Here is a 21,944-nt window from a genome sequence, read left to right on the forward strand (position 1 = left end):
TCGTATTATACAAATGTGTACGTTTAATCTCTAGTTACGTAATGTACACATATGTACATAATCATTAACCTTAAATTGCAAATATGTGTATAAAAAACAAGTATGTACATATTATATATATATATGTACAATTTAGCTAAACCGATGCGTTTTTTTTTATGAAACCGGGATGATAAATAAGAATTTTGGTTTTTTTACTTTTTTCATTTTTGCGTTTTTTTAGTTTTATGATTTTTTTTTTCATTTTTGCGTTTTTTGTGGTCCAAAATGATTCTCATGGTTCTCAATTTTCAAATAGTTCTCACATTATTCTGATCCTTTATATATATATATGTGTGTGTGTGTGTGTGTGTGTGTGTGTTTTGGTCAAAAATTGCCAAAACAACTTCATGAACAAATCTGATAAGTGAGGTAGAGTGTTCTTCAAGTAGACGGTGAATGAATGTGATAAAGTAAAGGGTTGGCACACAATATAGCGAGGAAAAACCTTATATCCATGTGAGGATCCTCGAAAAAAAAACCTCTGGAGGGGAAAGTTATCCTTTGCCTAAGATTTATTAATGATAAAAAGGTTATTACAACTCGAAAACTACATGAAAACGATTTTTAAGCACATAAGTATAAGTAGTGGGTGCAGAAAGTTGTGTCCTACTTCATTCCCATTAGCCTCCTTATATTGAAAAATAGAAAACAAACTATCATATTATCTCGAAACTCTAGCCACATGACCGTTGCAGGACTTTTTCTTCTCTCCCACGTGCATTTCAACTAGGCTTCCGAAGTATTAGCAAGATCAGGTCTACTAGCCGTTACAGGCTGTTATTAGATGAATAACATGCAAGCATATTTGTTAATACAAATAATATAAGGTTCAGGATTCCGAACCTGTTAAGGATACAGGGCACCAAGATATCACTCAAGATATTGGTCAGGATCCTAAGAGAGAGATTAACCCACATTAATATATATATATATATATATATATATATATATATATATATATATATATATATGTATATATATATATATGTATATATATATATATTAAGTGATGGGTGGTGGCCGTGTGGTGGAGTTTGGCGGTTGTGGTGGTGGTGGTGGGTGGTGTCGATGGTGGTCGTTGGTTGGGAAGCGGTGGTAGTGGTGGGTGGCGGTGGTGGTGACGGTGGTGCTGGTGATGGATGGCGGAGTTCGGTTGTGGTGGGGGTGACGGAGGTGATGTATGGTGAAAGCGAGAATGAAATAGAGAAAAAAAAAGGAGAGTGGATTGAAAAAAATTTGGGTCTTTTTAAGAGAATGAAATAGACTGGTTAATATGTAATTTCATCCATTGACCAACCAAACACTTTTTTTTATTACTTTGCAAAGGTTCATTCCATTACGCCTCTTATTCATGTACACTAAACATTACCTAATGAGCTTCCTGGATCTTGGATTTTGGATGAAGGGCACCGATAAAATAGCACTCACGATGGAGGTGATGTATGGTGAAAGCGAGAATGAAATACAGAAAAAAAAAAGGAGAGTGGATTGAAAAAAATTTGGGTCTTTTTAAGAGAATGAAATAGCCTAGTTAATAGGTAATTTCATCCATTGACCAACCAAACACTTTTTTTTTATTACTTTGCAAAGGTTCATTCCATTACGCCTCTTATTCATGTACACTAAACATTACCTAATGAGCTGCCTGGATCTTGGATTTTGGATGAAGGGCACCGATAAAATAGCACTCACATTTGTTTCTATATCAAGTTTTTTTCTTGAAACTTGTGGTGTTATTTTCGGGTGCACGTCTCATTAAGCTATTTTGCATATGCTTGAACTTGTTTGATAGCATCAAGTAAATGGATGATTATAATTACTCATTGTTTTCGTAAATGGACTAGACGCTGAACCGGGCGCTTTATCGATTCACTGGTCAAACCGAACAAATTAGTCGGACTAGATTCAGATATGAAAGCTTCATAATTATATAAAAATTATTAATTATAATCCTTAATCAAGTATTAAGCCTTAAAAATTGTTCCTAGTATTATACTTTTATCCTATAGAATCGTTTCATAGTTCACAAAAGAAGGATGAAATGTTATGGTCAATTACTCAATTAGAGTCCACTTCCAAGTTACAACCCACCATATAAGAATATTAAAAATGGATGCCAGAAATACACTTCTTCTTTATTAATTGCAAACCCAAGATCTTGACTATAACACGAGATCAAGTTCTTACAAAAAACTTAATAATAATCAACACAGTGATCATAATAAAAAAGGACTCCTAACAATCTAAGACTACTGACTCACTGATCATAATAAAAAAAGGACTCCTAACAATCTAAGACTACTGATCACTAACAGAATGAATCTAACCCTAGATTGTTATAACAGAGAACTATGAAAGTGAGAGAGCAAAAAACACATTGAAGAAATATGCGTGTTGAATCTGTTATCAACATTTTTTTATATAGACATCAACCAATTCCAAAGCCCAATTACACGTGAGGCCCAGAATGGTGTTATGTCATAAAAACTTCAGGCTGGCTCAACAACATCCTCTTCAAGCCCACAAGCTCCTTAAGTCAACATGAGTTCAGCCCAAAGAGTCTGGTCCAAAAACTCAAAAGCTCGTTTATAAGCCGCTGGTCCAATACTCATACAAAAAAATAAAGAACATATTATAAAAATAGCCAACAAAAGAATTGTAGCGTATTGAATTGAAACAATAAAGAAGATTTATCAAAAACTAGAGTGACTTGTATCTCAAATAAGATAAGAAGGGAAGATTGACATGGTCTTGGCATATGAAGAGGAAACACATAATAATGCCAATAAAAACCATGGGCACTAACACAAAGATGAGAGGAAGATCAAAAGAAAACCCAAATTATTAAGGGATGATAGTTTTTTTGTAATACTAAATCTTCTTTACTTATTTGGTTCAACCTTGCGTTCTTGCACATGAACCTAAACATCCTTATATCTGTTAGGCCTAGCTTTCACCATTGTATTTTCTTGATGATCTAGCAATCGGCCCAGTACAACATAGCTGGTCGAACTACAACCCTATAAAATTTTCCATCTAATCTTGTTCGAAACAACTTTTTCACGTAGTACTCTTGTGACTACACTCCACCTTGTGTGAGCGTGATAGGCTACAATGCCAAACTATGGGCATATGAAGAGGAAACACATAACAATGCCAATAAAAACCATGGGCACTAACACAGTAGATGAGAGGAAGATCAAAAGAAAACTCAAAGTATTAAGGGATAAGAGTTTTTTTGTAATACCAAGTTTTAAAGGATAAGAGTTTTTTAGAGTTACATCTCTCCGATGATATAATTGGGGATAAAGGTTTTTATTTTGTAATGATCAAATTTTAGGGGCGTTATGAATCATTGAAGTTAATTATAATTTTGATTGGCCAATATTGTGGGCCAAATATTATAACAATATAACGCGTGTATTATGGGCCAAACTAACTAATATATTTTAACTAAAATGTGACATGATTTAAGCAAGGGAGAAGTTTAGTGGAACTAGTGTGCAATGGACTAGCTTATGTCGTCTACAATTTAATCTACAGTAAATAAAAAAATGTGTCATGTGTGGTATATTCTAGATTGATGGATTAATTAAGGTTAAATGTGTGACTTATAGTGTTGTAAAGGAACCAACAGATGTCCGGCCGTCTGTTTGGTAAAAAGTTTGTTTATGTTTATCTGTTTAATAAGCAGACCGGACATGAACAAAAAAATTATATTCGGTAAGCTTAACAGGTGAACGCGAATAAAGGTCACGTTCATTCAATAGTGTTCGTGAATGTCCGGTAACACTCGTCCGGTAACTTCCGCACCTTAGGTTTGCTTATGTCCTTCCGTCTGGTAATGTATAACATTTTGCAATTAATATGCTTTATTTAGTTGGTTTTTTACCATATTACCCATCCCTCATGGCTTCATATATAAACCAAGTTAAAAATAAAACAAATGCTAATCGTCTATGTTCTTTTGTTCATTAGAGTCGTTTATGTATGTATGTCCATTAATGTTCATTAGTGTTTGTTATGTAAGTTTATCCATCAATGTTAATTAGTGTTTGTTATGTATGTTTCTCCATTAATGTTCATTAGTGTCTATTAGTGCTCATTTGTCCATTAGTGTTCATGCGTTTGTTTTTCCGTTAGCGTCCATTAGGGTATGTTAGTGTTTCTTTGTCAATTACCGTCTGTTTAAAATAATAACGAATGAACACAAACGGATACGGCAAACTTAATTCCTTAATAGACGAACACAAATACGAATTTTTGTTCGGTAGAGTATTCGTGAACCGTTTGTTTGTTCGAAAAAAGCTTAACGGACAAACGAGGATAAGGTCTCGTGCAGTTCGGTTCGGTTCGATCCATTTACAACCGTGACTTATGTTAAATGAGAATTGTATGTGACATAACAAAAGCCTATAAAGGAATTAATGTGCCATGGTCTAAGGGCATTCACATTCTGTTCTCTATCTATAAATCAATAATGTAAGGCCTCGTTACCGGTGCCTTACATTAGCGTCGGATTTACTCATAAACACAGTTCTATAAATCAGAGTTTACTAAAACTTTCGCGAAATAAATAAAACTTCAATTATTCCTTACAAAACAGTACAACTTATCTTTAGATCATAACATAAACATCATATTTAAAGCATCATTTCTTCCATCTTCAGATGCCAGCCGTCAGTCCATGCCACGTGCCATCCTCATGCCAGCTTGTAAAACATAAATACCTGCGTGCATACTAAAAGTCAGCTACGCTGAGTGAGTTCTAGTTAATCAAGCAACTTATCATACAACCATTACATGCAATTATATACGGGTCCGAAGACACATATTCCACTGTTTAACCTTTTCACCTTACCGCTTAACCACCTACATGTCCCCTACGTCATAGCCACTTGTTTTACGGAAGCACATAGAGGCTTGCCCTCCCACGCACTCACGTTATACCACTTAGTAACGAAAGCACGTATAGGCTTACCCTACCACGCACTCACGTCAGGTCACTTTAATAACGAAGACATGTATAGGCTTGCCCTACCACGTACTATCGTCTTGCCACTAACACCCTTACTAGACCATTACCACTTCTATCACACTCTACCTCTGCTTGTCTACAACACACTTTCTATCATTACATCATTTGAATATTAACTATTAACCAAGTAACATAATAACATATACGCACATTAATAACCACTTAGAGATCATTCCCATTGGCAGTACGTGCAATATCCGAAGATCGTTCACGCACCGACAAACATTCGTTCATAACATAATACTTACTATCACATCAATCATTATAGCATACAGTTACCACTTAAGGTAAGTGTATTCACACTTCACATAGAGTATGCACACAGCCCCAAAAACATAACAAGGAAATGAGGCTAGAAACTCACCTGAATGCGGTTACGTTCACCGTTTATGGTTATTCCTTTCTTGAGCTGTGCACGACTAGCTGTATAACAATTACACGTATCAATTATCTAACGCTACCCATAACGTGTCTCTAGTTTATTTATAACCCTCAACGAATGGGGGTCCGGGGGCAGCGCCCCTGACAGCGGGGTTCTAGGGGCGGCAGCCCCTAGAAGGGTCCAAGGAGCAGAGCCCCTGGCTGGGGGTCGAGCTGCCAGGTCAGCTTGGAAAAATTTTATTTCCATTAACTGTCTTAACACATTTTCCATTAGAACTTTAAGTCGTTAATTAATTTTCTAACTTAAAAAGTTCAAGGGCTTCTTTGTAATTAAATCATTCTTTCTAAGTCCAGGGACCTTTCTGCCATTCTTTCAAACTTAATTTGTTAGTCAGAATATAGCCTGATTCGTTATCTGAATATAGCGAATTGGCGAGTAACGAACCACTTGATTAGTTACCTTATCATAACGAACTGGATGAGTAACGAATCACTTGATTCGTTATCTCAATATAACGAACTGGCCTTAACGAATGATCATAACGAACTGCTGCTAATTCGTTATTTCCCTTAAGGAATGGGCTTGACGAATTACTCAGCGAAGTTTTTCTAATTCGTTACCTTCTCATAACGAATGGGCATAACGAATTGCTTCCCAATTCGTTAAGTCTCCGCTAACGAACTAGGGTTAGGTCAGAAACATTCTCTGACATGTTACCTCATACCTGACTTTTCCGGCGCCGCTATTGTCGGAAAAACGGGATCTTGCAGGAAAAGCGAGATCTCGCTTATTTCACCACCGTTTTAACCGTTTTTCGTTCCATTTGATCCAGATCTGAGCTAGGGTGATCCTTAAGCTCATATTTGATCGGTTTATACCCGATTCCATCTGGATCTCATAACTTTAACGGTTTAAGGTGTCGACTCGTCGTTTTACGACCTGATCTAACGGGTTTAAATCGCTACAATATCATGCTATCATTACCACGGGATGGAAATTGATTCTTCTTGGTTTCGGCTAGAGAGAGAAAGTATGGTGAGAGAGAGCTAAGTGTGTGTTTTGGGTGGTGTATGGAATGGAATGAAAATGAATGGATTAAAGCATAATTATGGTTTATATATTATGGGTCATGGGCTTGAGCCCATGGTCCATCTTCCTCCCTTTCTAATCCAAGTTCATTACCCATATTAGTTAACCCAACACAAGCCCGACTCATAATAACTCCTACTGTATTTTATTATTTCACCACTAACCCGAGTAAACTTTCCCACCAATTTAAATAATATTATTTTAGAATTTTCGGGATGTTACAAATAATTACACTAAAAATCATTATCTTCTTTTCTTTGTCGTTTTCAATTAAATAATATTTTTCTATACTTTTATTATTACATTTTATCTCTCTCCACTAACAACCATTTTCAGAAAGTAGTAAAAAATTAATTGTCGTTAACAGTAACTTTTCAAATATACAAAAAAATCATTGCATTTTCTCTCCCATTCACTCACAACACCTTAAATCAATTCTTACATTATAAGCATCTCCCTCATATAACATGAGGGATAATATGTGAATGATCTAATGAAGTATTGTGACATGCGTGACACTGAAGGATAGAAAAATAAATTATAGTTATACAATTGAAATGGTTATAACTTATAACCTATAAGTGAATTAAATAAAGTTCATGTTAGAGGTGTAAACGAGCTGAGCTCGAGCTTGTCTAGGCTTGAGCATGGCTTGTGATTAGTGTTTCAAGCTTGATATCATCTGACTCGAGCTTTGGCTCATGAGTAGTTTTTCAACCTCAAGCTCTTGCTCGTGAGTATTTTTCTAAGCTCGAGTTTGGCTAAGGGTTGACTCGAATATTTATTAATTAGTTTACAAATATTTGTACCTACTTTTGTATATTTTAGTTATAATTGTTATATAACATAATGCATATATTGATGGCATTCATGATAACTATAGGTAAGTAAGACTTAGAAACATGTTATTTAATGTCATTGATGTCATTGATGATGCACATGTTAACGATATACACATGTATAGGCATGTAAAAAGTTGAAAAGAAAAGAAAACCACAATCAAATGGTAGCTTACACATATGCGTGTCGCCAGGATATTCACCGTATATTTATTCTGAAATTTATAAAAGACGTGCGAATTGATAAGGGACAACTTTATAGAACAGTGCCCAATTAGTTAGTTAATTGAAGTGAAAAACTATTAAAAATGAATATTATACTATTTTTATTTAATTTTACTTTTTAAGATTAAAAAAATAAATCAGGATTTTAAGTTTTTATATAAATTGAATTGTTTGATCATGTGTTTGTGAGTGAGACGATTCCTATACTAATAACCAACTCTTTTTTTATGCAAAGCGTATGAAGTCTATGTAATTATGCATCGCGTGTTTACAATAAAGTACAGTTATATATGCAATTATTCACCATATGTGTAAAATAACTGACAATTATGTATATAATTACGAACGATTATATTCATATTATTATGTTGTACAGTTGAACATGTTGAAACAGATCATGTATGGAAATTAACATCAACGCTATACACATATTAAAGACAATAACATGCTCAGGTGTTGACATAGTCCTCATAGGTGAAGCAACAGGAGTCGTGGCGTTCAGTAATGAAGCCTTCATCGGAGAACTTGTTTGAGCTTGACCTCCTCTAGCAGTGGTGACAATGACACCGATAAGCACTAGAACAAGAGTGTTTTTTCTATCCATGATGTAAAGAGAGAGATTTAGAGAGTGAAAGAGAAAAGAGGAAAGATATATAGAAACAGGTCGGAGATCATTAGTATAAGTAGTAAAGGAAAACATCATTTTAGAAAAGGCGTGTTTTAAATGCATGTTAAGATAACGATTAACCGACAAAATTTATCTTTGAAAAGGTAAATTACATTTTCCGCCATTTATATTTGGTGTTACTTATAGATTGTATCCTTTAACTTCATCAAGTACTAAAAATGTCCTTGGTTCATATATTGTCACAATTTTCCTTTTATTTTTCTACTAACAAGGGTTAAACTTGATCTCTTGGCCTTTTTTTTCAAATGAGCATTGTACCTTCGTTTAAAAGATTACATCAGCTAAAAAGAAAACAAAAGTTAATCTCTTTCTCTATACTATCTCTTTCTCCACACTCCTTCAAACCTTTTTCAAGTTACATCATCTTCACTTCATGGATTTATTCTTTTTCTCACACTTTTTATCAAATGTTGAATCATAGAGCTTACTTCGCCGTTAAAACTTGTGTATCATGCTTTCATGTCAGTGATTCTGCATCTGTTGTTGTTGCTTAAATGTCGTATTCCTCCTCGTCAAGCTGGTAACGGTCGCCAACTTCATCATCTTCTACCCCAATGCCGACCAAATATGTAAGGACACTAAGTCGACATTTTAAGGGTAATCAAATTGATTATTACCGGTTTGTTGCAATACAAAAAAGATTCATGAGTGGGAATGGAATGATTTCCGGTCATGAAGAAATCCATGGACTTTGATCTCACAAAGCTTTCATTTTTGTTGGCCTTGTTGCAACAGGGAAAAGATTTAAAAGAGGGGGAAAAGAGAAGTGATTCATTATATTTCAATGATGGATCTTGTGATTTCATTAGATTTACTTATTTTTATTGTAAGTTTATATATAACAACTAGGGTATAGACCCGCATGACACGCGGATGGAATAACATGTCACTACAAAAAATCAATTTAAACATACGTTTAAGTTAATATACTACTTGTTCATATTTGTTACAAAAGTATTATAAAATTACATTGTCTTAAGATTCAAACTTCAAAATTACAATAACTTAATTTAAACAAAACCACCAAAAGACATTAACAAAAACACTAACCATGTTCTTTGATGTTAAAACATCATCAAAGTATTCAAAAGTTATACCAACACAAACTCTCATTTCCTAAACACCTGAAAAGTTATAAAAACAACACAATATTCAATTAAATTAAACTTAACATAACATGTTTAATAATTACTACTAACATATAAGCATTACAAAGTTGTTATATACAACCTACAATCTAAACTTCATAAATATAATTATTAGTTGGTCTAAAAAGATGTTGGCAATATACTTCTTTTATTAAATCTATCAACATTAACTAAAGCATTAATATATTACATTCTCCTTCATCATCGGACAACAAACTTTTCGGATAACCATCATAATCACTTTCATAGTTTGTACATTCGGCTAACCATTTAACCTTCAAACCCACCTCCCTTTCCAATTCAAGATGTGCAATTTCTTTTCTATGATTAGGTAACTTCAACATATCTAGCTCTCTCAAAAGGAACAAATCATCACATGACAATAGTTGTTTAGGATTCAAATTTTTATACTGGTCATTCTCAAACTTGATAAAAACTTTGTTTTTATTAGGATAAAAAAACCAATCCCTAACATGTTCAAATGGTAAAACATCTTGGTGAAGATCATCAAGGTAATGATGTAAAAGATTAATGAGATTGGTTTCCTCTATACATGGAGAAAGTTTCCGAACACCAATCTCATGAATCTGATGTTTAAGGAGGTTATTAAACATCATCACGGTCCAATGTTATCTTTGTGTATCATGAGGAAATCGCTAAACAGGAATTCATACTTACGTAAAACCCTAGAAAACTTACAATTGACAATGGTAGACATTTTTAGCAATTAATTTTGTTATGAAAAACTTTAGAGTGTAAAAGAAGAAGATGATGATGATGAATTAAATTGATAATTATAAAATATAAAAACGAAGTGACGGTTTAGTTTTCCAAAGATCTAAATGATTATATCTATCTAATAAGTATATGATGTGTATAGTTACCCTATATTTGTAATATTTTATTAGATATTATATTTACTATTTTAAATACTTTAACTTAAAATTGAATAACAATTTTTATTTTGTATATATTAACATTAAATATTTATTTATAACTTAATAACAATTTTTAAGATATGATAAGAAAAAAAAATACAAAACGTTTTAGAACTACATAAAAAAAAGTATAAAACAAAAAAAGTTGCCTGATAACTATAAGTGTAGAATAGAACAATTCAAATACATGACAAATTTACTATTTATCATTCTACGTTTTCAAAAATCTCCTTGTACACAACATTTGTTGTTTTATTTGTAAGCTTTGATTCTTTGTCGAGTATCACTAACTTAATACCATCTCGACTCTTCACTCTTGACAAAGCCACATAAAGCTGACCATAGGAAAATACGGGATCTTAAGATACAATCCAACTCTTGACAATGATTGACCTTGACTTTTGTTGATTGTCATGGCAAAACATACGGAAATAGGAAACTATCTTCTTTTTAATTTGAAAGGAAGTTTCTTATCAGTTGGTGTAAGGCTTACTCGACTAATTAAAGTGCGATATCCTATATTCGTACCGGAGACAACTTTAGCTTCAATTACACGTCTACCGAGACTAACGACTTGAAGGCGTGTTCCATTGCACAAACCCTTTTTATGATTAATATTCCTTAATAGCATGATGGGACACCAACTTTAAGAACCAATATATGATTAGGCATTCTTGACATCATTAAATCATTTAACAAATCAGGGAAGTACAACTATGGATCAACAGCGTCTGAAACGTCTTCACATTCAGCTAAACTGTCGGAACTTAGATACTCGACTTCCTCACCAGGAAAGAGGGTTAACATACGTTCGTTAATTTCTTGAACCACCTCATTCAAAGGTGCAAGCAGTGCGCGATCTTGAAAGTAAGTAAGTTCGTTGAATCTATCTAATATATTAGGATATACAAAGCTTATTAAATCACCAATCGGATCAACTGAGTTCAATATCAAGAGATCGTCTGGAATATCAATAACCGGCTCTCCGTCATTTGGACCACCCAACCTTCCTTGACTTATGTCTAACAACCAATCAGCAAACTATTTGATGTTTTCAACGTTTGAAGATCCTCATGTTCTTAGTTAGTTTAAGAACCTTACAGTTTGACCAGATATAAGAATAATTGATGCAAGCATTGACACATTCATTTCTGGTATCGTTCGTTACAACGGGCAAAATTTGCCAAAAATCACCACCAAAAACAACAACATTACCTCCAAAAAGTGCTTCGGAAGTATTTGCAGAATCACCCTTCATAACATCGTTTAAAGTTATGTCCAAAGCTTCGAAAGCATGCTTATGAATCATTGGTGCTTCATCCCAAATTATTAAGCTTGTCTTTTTCAATAATTCATAGACTTCGGTATTTCCTTTAACCTAATTATAAGAAAAAGAATATATATATATATATATATATATATATATATATATATATATATATATATATATATATAACGTAAGATATTTTAAAGTAAAATTTTTTTCGAATAACAAATAAAACCATATATAATAAAAAAAAGGATTCATATTAAAAGTAACGGAAAGTAGGTTGCAATATTACCGGACAAATGGAATCTTCGGTCAAATTAATGGGTATTAAAAATCTGGAATGTGTTGTTCTTCTACCCTTCAAAAGCAAATAAGCTATACCACTTGAAGCAACATTCAACACGACTTCTCCCTTTGACCTTATTGATGCAGATATGGTCTTCCATAAATATATTTTTCCAGTACCACCATAACAATAAACAAAAAACACGCTACCTTTTTTATCAACCAAAGCATTCATTATTTCATTATAAACACCTCTCTGTTCATCAGTTAACGAATCAAATAGATTATTAAATTCGTTATTCATGGTCTCGGTATCATATGAAAGCTCTTCCAACATCAACGAATTAGTTGCTCTTGAAATTGTTTCCATATATGGAAAAGGCATTTGTTGATGTCTTCTAAGACTGGAGTTGTTGCAAATTAAAAAATTTTCAATTTCCATGAGTGCTAAGTTTTTTAGCTACTCTTCATTAAGAATCAACCTTGAAAATAATTTAAGAAGCTACTTAAATTAATATATAATAAATATTTATTGATATTGCATATTTGGCATAATTGAAAACATTACAAAAAACATAAATCGTAACAGGGTTGTTTTGATCTTTTTGTTGTTTGTATAGTATACCGTCAACTAAAAGTTGCCAAGTACTTTCCCAAACAAAATGAGGTCTAGATAAACTATAAGTAATTAACATCGTAGCAAATAAATTCCTTAAATAATATCCGGTAGAAGTATGACTTGATTCTTCAATTGCTTCTATGTATTCCTTATCATCATCTAAAAGACCTCTTTTGTAACATGCATCTCGAAAAGTTTCAAACACAACTCCATCAACTGTTCGAATGTCTTCAAAACATTCAGGACCTTTAACCTTATTTAATAATATTCTTATATAGTAAGCCTCGTTGAATTTTGGTGGAACAGCATGAACTCTACCGATTGCAAAACCCCTTAGCCTCGGTTCCTGTAACGATTCCGGCAAATTCAGGTATACCCTAGCCGGTATATACTATTTACGTGTTATTTAATACTGAATATATGAATTATAATGTGTATATACGAGTATGTATGATTCACGGTACGAATTATACTCGATTATACCGTTAATCGTATTGGAAGTATGGTTAACCGATTGACGGTTATCGAAACCCGAATGAATCGGAGATTACATTATAGACGAAATATATAATGTTTAGTGATGTTTACGAAGTATTAAAGCTTCGGGATAAGTGAATTAAAGCACAGAAAAGAGTTTTCGATTTAATGGTACGTCGGTACGTTAAACGAAACCTTTAATACCAAACCAATCAAGAGGTGATCGATCAAGCCGAAAAAGATGCACAATTACCGACAATATGATGTGTTAAGTCAATAAATGTCATGGTTTAAGTTTTTAAAGTTTTTAAATCAGTTTTATATAAATTTCATTTTTAAGCCGAAAAACGACCGTTTTGGCCTCGTTTTAAGCCGAATTAAACCTTTAACCGAAAAACGAACTGAACCAGATTATCCAAAACATTATCCAGATTGCGTAATCTGAACTTGTGGCCAAGATTGGAGGTGTGGGCCTCACCCCACCCTCCTTATTACACCGATCGGACCAAGGGGTTTCCCCCTTGGCTTCCATTTTTTTTTTCTATCATCCCAACTCCCCAATTCTCTCAACCCTTCAAACATTCATCCAACTTCCCTTTGATTTATACCAAGAAACCGAGGTAAAGATCGGATTATAGTCGTGTTCATCTTCTTTTCTCGAGTCATTTACAAGAAAATGAGGTTTCAAATGAAAAATGGGTGAAAACCCGAGATGAAACCGATTCTTGCATGATCAAGTGATGTATACAAGTTACACAAGGGATCTTGGTCCAAGAAAGAAGTTAAAAGAGTCAAAAACGAATTTCTACGGTTAAAATCTTTGTTTTGATGTCTTAACCGAAACCATGAAAGAAATGGCTTGATTGTGGGTATAACTTGCTTGGTGTGGTGTTGTTGTGCTTGTAGGTGTTATATCTAGTTGCTAGCAAAGGCTAGAAAGCAAGATCTTTGCGATCTAAAGCTAGAAACACAAGGTAGTTCGGTTTTTCGTATGATTTATATGATTTGGACAGATTGTGATAGACTTAGATTTGGGACATGAAATTTCACAGAGATGATCTACACATGAAAATATGAGATCTGTGAAAATTTGGTAATTTTTGGATAAAGGATAAATATTTGGTGAATTTAATGCTCGGTTTTGGCTAAAAATGATGAAAAATAGTTAAACATCATGAACAATTCTGGAAAATTCCAGATAAGCTTTTTATAACATATAAAAGTCACACACAAAATTTCAGATCCGTTGGAGAAGTCTAAGTAGGCTTTTCGGTAAAACGAGTTCTAAGGTTTTCTAGCTCGGTTTTGGTGAAAATGGCATGAAAAATGAGATTTTGGTTCTGGAAAAATTACAGGGAACTATGTGGATGGCAGGGGTCATCCCAGAAAAATTTGGGATTTTTCTAAGGTCGTTTGGTATTTTCGACATATTTGGTGTTTAAATGACGTTTAAAAATAGATAAATAAATGTTAAATATAAAAATTAATTCCGGAAATATTTTTATAAAATTCCTTACTATCAAAAAGTGATTTGTGCAAAATTTCAAGATCCGAGACTAAACGGATAATTATTTGTGCTAAAAAGAACATAAAAACAAACTTTTAAAGCTTAAAACGCGTAAACCGGCAAAGTTCGCCTAAGCGAGCTGACCGGTGTATAAAAACCCTAACAATGGACTATTTTCATGAAACTAAGTTAATCAAGTAAAAATAAATCATCCGAAAATAATTCGGATGATTTGGGTAATTTTACCCGATTTAGCAGTTTCCGGTGTATTAAAGACGGAAACGGGCCCCGCGGCCAAACGGGGTGTCTAAACCGAGCTCTAATTTCACCACTTTAATTAAAATATCGATAACAACTATTTTCGGGTCGTGTGTGACCAAACTTATTTTTGAAACATAAAAACGGATAACCGTGCTAGGTACGCAAAACGGGGAAAACATAATAATAATAATTTTGACGTTTAAACTCTAAGAAATATCACAATCTGAGTCCTGAGAAGTGTCTCTGGGTTAACATTGTCCCCGGATCGAGTACAGTACTGGGTTAACAATGTCCCCAGATATACCGGTTGACACGGATTTAATTCATGGAAATTGTATAGTAACGACTTAGGTATCATATTACAGATTCAGGCTCATAGCTGTTCACTGTACTACATACTAACTCACGAGAAGGTGAGTTTCACGAGCCCCTTTTTACTGAACTGTTTTAAATATTTTCCCGGGGCGGAAAGCATGTTTCTATTAAAATGTTTAAGTACATGCTGATCTCCTGGAAATGAATGTATTTATATAATGTTTATTGTTCGGGAATCGTACGGTAATGTATTAAGATGGTAATTGTCTGAGTTGCTAACATTGTAAGGCCCGAAACAGTGTTCTGGGTTAACAGTGTCCCCAGAGGTTAGTAAATGGGTTTCTGGGTTAACAGTGTCCCCAGAGGGTATTAAATGTGTTTCTGGGTTAACAGTGTCCCCAGAGGTTATTAAATGTGTTTCTGGGTTAACAGTGTTCCCAGAGGTTATTGGATGTGTCTCTGGGTTAACAGAGGTTTCACTTGTGGGCTCAGCATAATTACATCGCTAATATATGGTTATTATAATGATTTGTCATCGTTTACTTAAATTAGTGAAACTCACCAACTATTCGTAGTTGACCCGTTTTCTTTACATGTTTTCTAGGTACACCCAAATTGGAATGAGTGATACGTGCTTGATGATGTGTGCTATTTTGTGGAAACTTAAGGATCTTTATTTTGTATTAAATATGTTAATGTGCTATCGGTAAAACTTATATGTTAACGCCTAGACGGTAACGAAACTCGGAACAATGTAATACGTTGTAAATTAATGTAGTGGTGTTTTCTTTTTAAGCAATGCTGTTGATATCAGATGCGTCTGTCGCACCCCTTTTACGTTTCCGCTGCGGTTGCGGGGTGTTACAGAACTTGGTATCAGAGCCATTGGTTATAAAGAATTAGGATGTCTTTAAAAAGATACCTAAAATATAACCAGTAGCTCAAGTATTATAGGATCTGAATATCAACTAATAATTTATAGTGACGAGATCTGGATAAACTCGGATGGACAAGTGAGTTATTATGGTCCGGAACATAATAACAGACTTGTCTGCACGAGGGAATTCAGGGGAAGTCACGGAGGACTTTAATAGGTAAAATTGGCAACATATGTGTAAATATATGATAATATTGTTATGTGGTAAAGTTGTATAAGTAAGTGTATATTAATTTGATTATGGTTTACACTATGGAAAGAACTATATGTTTGATTAACTTGTGTGCAGGTAAGAATGTCGAGGACTCATAGTTTATCGGTGGAGGAGGACCCGGAGGAAGTCAGCTCTGGGAACTCTGGGAGTCTACGCATATCATCCAGCTCTGAGCCTAGCGAGGCTAGTCGTAGGAGCTCTAGCCAGTCCTCCCCAGTCAGGATTGTCAGATCCCCCACCCCACCCGCACCACGAGCCACCCCTATCCCTCCCGGATACGGACCCCGCCTCACGGCGCGGATCAGTGTCCCGCATGTCCCACCTACCTCTCCCCCACCCAGACCTACTACCCGTCGGGGCGAGTCCTCCCACTCCCAGCCCGAGCCTGTGACTCCACCTGTGTGGGGTCTCCCTAGGCAGGAAAGGGACGCGGCGGCATGGCTTCGAGTGCTCACCGAGCAGGTGAATGAGCACTCCGCCGCCTTGACAGTGGGAGTGCAGAGGCGGATGTATCTGGGGGACTGCATACTGGACCACCAGTATGCGATTGCGCAGCTAAGGAGGGAGTGCTCATACTCCCAATTGATGATTGATCGGTTAGAGGCGCCGGTCCGGGGTGTATTGGCAGTGATAGTGGTGTTGGTGGCAATGATGGTGTGGTGGGATACCACCGTGTTTAGTGATGTTAGGATGGTAGAAGTCATGGACCGCTTTTTGATACTCTGTGTAAGCAGTTAGTGGTGATGCTAACATAGAGTGAATCTTGGGTAGTTATAATACAACCACCGGCCCTTAGGGGGTCTCTTTTGGGGTATATCATTATAGATACTTTTGGGTATCATTCAAGCACTGACCCATTGCGGGTTATGTCGAGATGATGCCGACATAGGCCCTATGTATGAAAACTTAACCTATGTAATGATGACAGGAAAGTATGTGAACTGACGTTGATGTAATATGTACTGATGTTTATTAATGAATGGAATGTGGGTTGTGTGTTATGATTGGAACTTGTATTAATTATATGAATTTTCTTGATGTTGTGTAGAATGGCACCAAAACGATCAGCTCAAATGTCGGAAGTAGATGTGAGCCGTTTGATTGCTCAACAGTTAGAGGCGGCGATACCGGATATAGTATCGTGCATCGCCGCCAGTATTAACAATTCGACCAATCCAACCCCTCCGAGCAATCAAACGACCACCAATAACGATGGGGAACAAAATGCTAATCCTCCACAGAACGATAACACGATTCCGAGTAAGACGCACCGCCTAGGGTGGTCGTTACGGACAGTAATGGCCCTATACCAACTGTAGAAACGAACCGCACTGGGCCGATTCCTGCATCCAGGGGTTGTTCAATCAAAGACTTTATGTTGTGCAAACCCCTAGAGTTTAGCGGGTCTGAAGGACCAAATGGGTTGGTTAAGTGGATCGAGAAAATAGAATCCGTTGTGAATATCAGCAACTGCCCCGAGGATTGTGTTGTTAAGTATGCTACCTGCACATTCACGGACCATGCCTTGACATGGTGGAACACGATAGTGCAGACTCGCGGTCAGGCGGCGACAAACCGCATGACCTGGACAGAGCTCAAGGCTCTTGTACTGGGACATTTCTGCCCGAAAAATGAATTGCAGAAATTAGAAAACGAATTGTGGAACCTGGAGATGCAGGGGGCAGACCACTTGGGTTATACGAACCGATTTAATGAATTGTCGCGATTGGTACCGTGGTTGGTCACCCCTGAGTCAAAGAGGCTGGAGCGTTATATATGGGGACTAACTCCAGTAGTAAGGAGTATAGTCAACGCTGGGGGACACCAGACGTTTGAGGGTGCGGTGACGCAAGCTTGTATTGTCACATACGACTTCGTGAGGAGTGGGTCACTGAAGGTGGCAGGAGAGTCTGCCGGAGGGAAGCGAGGTACGTATGATAATAGGACCCCGGGGAAGCAGCAAGACAAACGTGCTAGGCCCGCTGCCCAGAACTACGCCATGACTAGTTCAGGCGGAAGGCAAGAACCGCAGAAGGGAACTTCCTGGATTACCACCAACCCGACAGGTCGAATTCAGAATCGACTTATTACCTCAAGCTGGCCCTGTTGCTAAGGCGCCCTACCGACTTGCACCATCCGAGATGCAAGAATTATCCAACTAGTTGCAAGAATTGTTGGATAAAGAATTTATACGTCCCAGTTATTCCCCGTGGGGTGCACCTGTACTATACGTGAAAAAGAAGGACGGGAGCCTTAGAATGTGCATTGATTACAGGGAATTGAACAAGTTAACAATCAAAAATAGGTACCCTCTTCCCCGAATTGATGACTAGTTCGACCAACTACAAGGTGCGAGCTACTTCTCAAAAATAGATCTTAGATCGGGATACCATCAGGTTAGAATTCAGGAGGAGGATATCCCAAAAACAGCATTCCGGACTCACTACGGCCATTACGAGTTCTTAGTTATGCCTTTTGGGCTAACAAATGCGCCAGCAGTGTTCATGAATCTCATGAATCGAGTCTGTAAACCCTACCTCGACAAATTCGTCATCGTGTTTATTGACGATATTTTGATATACTCGAAGAGCAAAGAAGAGCACGAGCAACACTTAAGATTAATTTTAGAACTTCTTAATCAGGAGAAGTTATATGCAAAATTCTCCAAGTGTAACCTCTGGTTACAAGAGGTGCAATTCCTCGGTCACGTTATAAACCATCAAGGAATACACGTTGATCCGAGTAAGGTTGAAGCAATTAAGAATTGGCAAGCGCCTAAATCTCCAAAAGAAATCCGCCAATTCTTAGGCTTAGCTGGATATTATCGTCGATTTATAGAGAACTTTTCCAGCATCGCCCAACCTTTAACCCTTCTGACCCAAAAGGATCGAAAGTATGAGTGGAGTGAAGAGCAGGAAACGGCGTTTCAAACGCTAAAACAAAGATTGTGCCAAGCGCCGATCTTAAGTCTCCCCGACGGAGACGATGGTTTTGTCGTGTATTGTGACGCATCCCGTAGAGGGTTAGGATGCGTGTTGATGCAGAATAATAAGGTCATAGCCTATGCTTCCAGACAGTTAAAAGTACACGAGAAAAATTACACTACTCATGACTTAGAACTAGGAGCGATTATCTTCGCACTTAAAATCTGGAGACATTATCTCTACGGTACAAAGTGCACCATCTTCACCGATCATAAAAGTTTGCAACACATATTCGATCAGAAAGAACTGAATATGAGGCAACGAAGATGGGTCGAGTTATTAAGCGACTATGACTGTGACATCCGTTATCACCCCGGCAAGGCTAACGTCGTAGCCGATGCCTTGAGTAGGAAGGATCGGATTAAGCCATTGCGAGTGCGAGCGCTGGGGATGATAGTCCGGTCGAACCTTTCGGACCTGGTTCGAGTCGCTCAACGCGAGGCGTTGAAAGAGGAACAATGGGAAAAAGAGGGACTTTACGGTAACGAGAAGAATTTCGAACAGCGCGTGGACGAAATTCTCTATTTCAAAAATCGGATTTGGATCCCGACCCTCCATGACCTTCGTGAATTAATCATGGACGAAGCGCATAAATCGAAATATTCCATACATCCAGGATCGGATAAGATGTACAAGGATGTGAAGGAATACTACTGGTGGCCGGGTATGAAAAAGGATATAGCCACGTATGTCGGTAAGTGTACGACTTGTGCGAGGGTTAAGGCGGAGCACCAGAAGCCCTCGGGAATGTTACAACAACCGGAAATTCCTGAATGGAAGTGGGAGCAGATCACGATGGATTTTGTGACACATCTCCCCAAGACGTCCCGAGGACATGATGCAATTTGGGTAATCGTGGATCGATTAACCAAATCGGCACATTTTATTCCGATTAGAAATTATTATAACACTGAGAGACTTGCGCAGATTTATATAAATGAAATGTGTCTCGTCATGGTATACCCATCTCGATCATCTCCGATCGGGATAGCCATTTCACCTCCAATCTTTGGCAAGCTGTCCAAGAGGCGTTGGGAACGCGTATTGATCTAAGCACAGCTTACCACCCTCAGACCGATGGTCAGTCTGAGAGGACCATTCAAACCCTGGAGGATTTGCTTCGTGCGTGCGTACTGGATTCTAAGGGAAATTGGGATCAACATCTCCCACTTGTTGAATTTTCTTATAATAACAGTTACCATAGCAGTATAAAGGCAGCACCTTATGAAGCATTGTATGGACGGAAGTGCCGATCACCACTCTGCTGGACTGAAGTGGGCGACACACAGGTTATTAGATCAGATCTGGTCCAGGAAACGACCATCAAAGTCCTTGAAATTAAGAACAATCTGAAGGCCGCACGGGATCGGCAGAAGAGTTATGCCGATACCCGTAGAAAACCGTTATCATTTGAGAAAGGTGATAAAGTGTATTTGAAAGTATCACCTTGGAAAGGAGTAGTCAGATTTGGAAAGACGGGGAAGTTAGCCCCTAGATACATTGGACCATTCGACATTACTGCAAAAATCGGTCCTGTAGCATACCGATTAGAACTGCCTGATGAACTGAGTGCAGTTCACAATGTGTTTCACGTGTCGAACTTGAAAAGGTGTCTGTCGGATGAGACATCGGTGTTACCCTTAGAGGGTGTCCAAATAAGTGATAAGCTTAATTTCGTAGAGGAACCCATAGAAATAGTGGACGGGAAAATCAAGCAACTTAGACACAATAAGATCTCGTTGGTCAAAGTTAGATGGAACTCGCAACGAGGCCCAGAATATACATGGGAACGGAAGGACGAATTTCGGAAGAAATACCCCCACCTATTTCCTCAAAAGGAAGTAGTTGACGCATAAAATTTCGAGGACGAAATTTTTGTAACGGGGGGAGAATGTAACGATTCCGGCAAATTCAGGTATACCCTAGCCGGTATATACTATTTACGTGTTATTTAATACTGAATATATGAATTATAATGTGTATATACGAGTATGTATGATTCACGGTACGAATTATACTCGATTATACCGTTAATCGTATTGGAAGTATGGTTAACCGATTGACGGTTATCGAAACCCGAATGAATCGGAGATTACATTATAGACGAAATATATAATGTTTAGTGATGTTTACGAAGTATTAAAGCTTCGGGATAAGTGAATTAAAGCACAGAAAAGAGTTTTCGATTTAATGGTACGTCGGTACGTTAAACGAAACCTTTAATACCAAACTAAGCAAGAGGCGATCGATCAAGCCGAAAAAGATGCACAATTACCGACAATATGATGTGTTAAGTCAATAAATGTCATGGTTTAAGTTTTTAAAGTTTTTAAATCAGTTTTATATAAATTTCATTTTTAAGCCGAAAAACGACCGTTTTGGCCTCGTTTTAAGCCGAATTAAACCTTTAACCGAAAAACGAACTGAACCAGATTATCCAAAACATTATCCAGATTGCGTAATCTGAACTTGTGGCCAAGATTGGAGGTGTGGGCCCCACCCCACCCTCCTTATTACACCGATCGGACCAAGGGGTTTCCCCCTTGGCTTCCATTTTCTTTTTTCTATCATCCCAACTCCCCAATTCTCTCAACCCTTCAAACATTCATCCAACTTCCCTTTGATTTATACCAAGAAACCGAGGTAAAGATCGGATTATAGTCGTGTTCATCTTCTTTTCTCGAGT

At 36.8% G+C, this 21,944-nt stretch overlaps 1 protein-coding gene across 1 annotated transcript; it reads right to left on the bottom strand.

The window, feature by feature from the left end:
• Window positions 1-11,103: 11,103 nt before the first annotated feature.
• LOC143635274 (uncharacterized) lies at window positions 11,104-12,314 on the bottom strand. The gene is made up of 3 exons (XM_077103148.1): window positions 11,952-12,314; window positions 11,605-11,641; window positions 11,104-11,411 (listed from the first exon to the last, which is right to left on the bottom strand). Exons 1-3 carry the CDS (start codon window positions 12,312-12,314, stop codon window positions 11,104-11,106), a joined length of 708 nt encoding a protein of 235 aa, XP_076959263.1.
• Between the last annotated feature and the right edge of the window lie 9,630 nt (window positions 12,315-21,944).

This window comes from Bidens hawaiensis, unplaced genomic scaffold (genome assembly GCF_021521415.1).
Source record: "Bidens hawaiensis isolate Kalapana, Puna unplaced genomic scaffold, B.hawaiensis_p1.1 tig00007427_1, whole genome shotgun sequence".
Taxonomy (NCBI): Eukaryota; Viridiplantae; Streptophyta; class Magnoliopsida; order Asterales; family Asteraceae; genus Bidens; species Bidens hawaiensis.

Excerpts from the sequence above, each read along its gene's own strand:
- LOC143635274 (XM_077103148.1), bottom strand. The coding sequence starts at position 12,314 with ATGGAAACAATTTCAAGAGCAACTAATTCGTTGATGTTGGAAGAGCTT. Across the intron at positions 11,642-11,951 it reads CCGAAGATTCCATTTGTCCG|GGTGATTCTGCAAATACTTC; the intron begins GTAATATTGCAA and ends GATGTTATGAAG. Across the intron at positions 11,412-11,604 it reads TTCCGAAGCACTTTTTGGAG|ACATAAGTCAAGGAAGGTTG; the intron begins GTAATGTTGTTG and ends ATTGGTTGTTAG.